Genomic DNA, 3,437 nt, shown 5'->3' on the forward strand with positions numbered 1-3,437 from the left:
GTTGACCCCTGTATAATAAGATGTTTCAGTGGGTTGCAGTTGACCCCTGTATAATAAGATGTTTCAGTGGGTTGCGGTTGACCCCTGGATAACAGCATGAACTGATCCTGCTTCTTCACGTATCAGATCTGACTATGTTCTCCATCTCCTGTGAAGAGCACTGGGACCTGGGCTGACAGACCGTTTGGACTTTATCCTTGAACATACGTGAGGCGTGTTCTCTAAACAGCTCAGGAGGTGATTCTGCTCTGCAGTTGGCACTGCCCACAGGGCAGAAGGTCACCTATGGTGCATCCCAGCTCTCTGGGGCAAGTGTCAAGGTGAAGCTGCCCAAGCTGGAGCTCAAATGATCTCCTCTACTAGATAGGGCTGTTTGGTTAACTTGTCAGGGAGAAAAAGAGAGAGAGATGGGAGAGCAGGGAAAGAAAGAAGGAAATAATAGGAGGTGAGGGGGAAGGGAAGGGAGAGGTGAGGGGGAAGGGAAGGGAGAGGGGAAGAGGAAAGGAGTGGGGAGGAAGGGAGGGAAGGGGAGGGGAGGGGGAGGGATGGGAAGGAAGGGGAGAAGTAGGGGAATCCCCAAACCCTATGGGAGTTCATATAAAGTGTTAACCGCAAACTCCAGGGTGGACACAATTACGACTAGACTACTGATGGCAAAAGTCTCATCTGAAACTCAGAGAGGCTGATGAATGACGTAGAATAACAAGAAATGACGTAGACATTGGAAATGCCCACCAGGAAAAGGTGTGACCACCCTGGTCTGTTCTCGAATGTGAGCCTGCCATAGGACTTATTGCCAACTAAGCCCATTCCAGTCAGAGACACATTGGCTGTTCCTTCAAAGTCTATCTGAGCACTGTTCCATACTTACTTTGAACAGAAAGCTCTCAGCATGGTAATGGATCGTGTGTATGTCCACTTCGCTTCCGATGCCCAGCAGATACCAGTTAGTCATTGAGTCTTCAGTCATTATGAGGCCAGGGAGGTTTCCAAAAATCTTCCCATTAATGGCTAAGAAAATGAAGACAGAATACCCTCAGTCAGTGGAGGACAGGTACTGCTATGGCAGTAATGATTCAAGGTCTCGGCCACTAGAATTCTTATCTGCCCGATAGATAGGTGCCAGTCACTCACGCTTGCAGCCCCACTATTCTAGATCTAAAATTCAGATAACCAAGAAATCTTCACATATAGGGATTGGGGAAAGAAACATCCAAGTTTGTCTTTGAGAGCTGTATCTCGAGTGACTGTGTGCTTACTCAGCTATTCCTCATGCTTCTTTGAGAAGCAGACAGTGTGCTGGTGAGAAGTCAGGTTTAGATTTATTCCATTCTATACATGATCAGACAAAGCCACAGAGAATCTAGTAGATGTGTGTGTAAAGCATATGTATATGTAATGGATGAATCAAATACATACTTATGTGTATATTATGTATATTTAAATATAAACATACACACTGACTCCATTTGAATCTGTGTCTGTTGTGTTCTTTTTTTTTTAAGAAAGATTTTTTTATTTCATTTATATGAGTACACTGTAGCTGTCCTCAGACACACCAGAAGAGGGCATCGGATCCCATCACAGATGGTTGTGAGTCACCATATGGTTGCTGGGAATCGAACCCAGGAAGAGCAAGCAGCCAGTGCTCCTAACCGCTGAGCCATCTCTCCAGCCCTGTCTGTTGTGTTCTTAATGTTTCACTTTCCAAGCATACCTGAATCTCTAAAAAGATAGTGTCATGCAGACTGAATGGGCCTCACTATGACCAAAGCGAGCTGGGTTCTACAGTGGTGACCTTGCTCCAACTTCCTACTAATTTTACACTCTGTGCATCATGGCACAACCAAGATCAAACTAGGAAACTTCTGAGACAGGTAAGAAAGTGCGTCTGATGGGGAGCTGGCCAACATGTTCTTACCCACATCAATAGCTTAGTGGCTTGGATCAAGGCCCATCTGTAAAAGTACCTCTTGGTGAGAGAGTGTGCTCATGTCTGTTCAAACACACCACTTCTGCTCAAGGTATAAAAGGCAAGCTATAAAAGGGACCTAATTCTGTAACATACACACATTAAAATGAAATTCTTGAGTGACATTTCATGATCCAGAGAATTAAACCAAACCCTTAATTTTGACCATACAGAAGCTGTGAAGGATTCACATTAAAACTTATCAATCAGTCACAGTTTAGTCTTTTTTTAAAAATTACTTCTTCACAGCTTAAAGGTCTCAGCATTCCGCAATAGCTGTCCCTAAACAGTTCCATCAGAGCCATAGTGGCTAGGCTGGTCTGGTCTGGAAAGGGCTATTCCAGACGTCCCTGGGGGAAGACAAGAGCTCAGAGGAGGGGCTGGGGTGCCACCCAGGGACATCTCACCAACAGTCATCTCTTTGGCGCATACCCTGCATACCGTGCATTTTGTTGCTCTCTTCAAAGTCATCTGTGTGCTTGAAATCCCTTGGATCTTTATTGAGATACTTCTTGATATTGTCACCCAGATACCATGACTCATTCTCATTGAAGACCAGGAACAACAGTGCAAACTCATAGTCAACATCGCTTCGTCTTCCCTTTTCGTTCAACACGCCCTCTCGGCATGTGATCAGAGGCCCCATCAAACCACTGTATGTATCCTGGATGGAGAAAGTAACCAAGTTCAATGAGTGACTTAACGTGACACCCCATCCCACGTGTCACCATCCTAATGTAGACACTCTCTTCTCTGGTCTGGCTCACTCCACTATCAGCTGTAATTTATATATCACAAGTACTCAATATGTTTGATATGCATAACTGGATAAACAAGCTTTCCACACTTCTCATATACAAATTTACTTTTCCAAGTGATCTGTGTGCTTATAAACTCTAGGACATTAATTCATAATATTTAATATACTACTAAGGAGAAGGGGAAGATAATGCCTCACTTTAAAAATGACTACATTTTGCATGGGATATAATTCTGGTTTGGACTTTGGTTTGTGACGTATGATTAAACACTATGTAGTTTTGTATCAATAGGTACATGACTCAAGGTTATCACTGAGTCTTTAGTTGTTATTTCTCAGCCTGTGATCCAGAGGTCCCATAGTTTTAGTTAAGCTTGGGATGAGCTTCTGGTCCTGAGCCCTGGGTGTCCTTCAACATGAACAGATGGGCCGGTGAGATGAGATGGCTCAGCCAGGAAAGGCACTTGCCACCAGGCCTAATGGCCCAAGTTTATTGCTGGGACCCACATAGTGGAAGGAGAGAACTGACTTCTTTGCTGACCTCTGACCTTTAAATGTGTGTTATGACATGCACTTGGGTTCGTGCACACATATATAAATGTAATTGAAGGGAAACAATTTTCTAAACCATGAACAAATTCCTGTTCCTGTGGGACACCTGTTTCCTTTCAGACTGGAATATTCTCATGTGATTCAAATTATCTT

At 43.9% G+C, this 3,437-nt stretch overlaps 1 protein-coding gene across 1 annotated transcript in view; it reads right to left on the reverse strand.

The window, feature by feature from the left end:
* The window catches only part of Hephl1 (hephaestin like 1), a 60,666-nt gene that overhangs the window by 5,266 nt on the left and 51,963 nt on the right, over positions 1-3,437 (reverse strand). Inside the window, exons 17-18 of the mRNA XM_021206689.1 lie at positions 2,414-2,636; positions 872-1,011 (exon numbers count right to left, since the gene is read on the reverse strand). Of these exons, the coding sequence (XP_021062348.1) occupies positions 872-1,011; positions 2,414-2,636 (363 nt within the window). The remainder of the gene's footprint in view (positions 1-871; positions 1,012-2,413; positions 2,637-3,437) is intronic.

This window comes from Mus pahari, chromosome 10 (genome assembly GCF_900095145.1).
Source record: "Mus pahari chromosome 10, PAHARI_EIJ_v1.1, whole genome shotgun sequence".
Classification (NCBI taxonomy): Eukaryota; Metazoa; Chordata; class Mammalia; order Rodentia; family Muridae; genus Mus; species Mus pahari.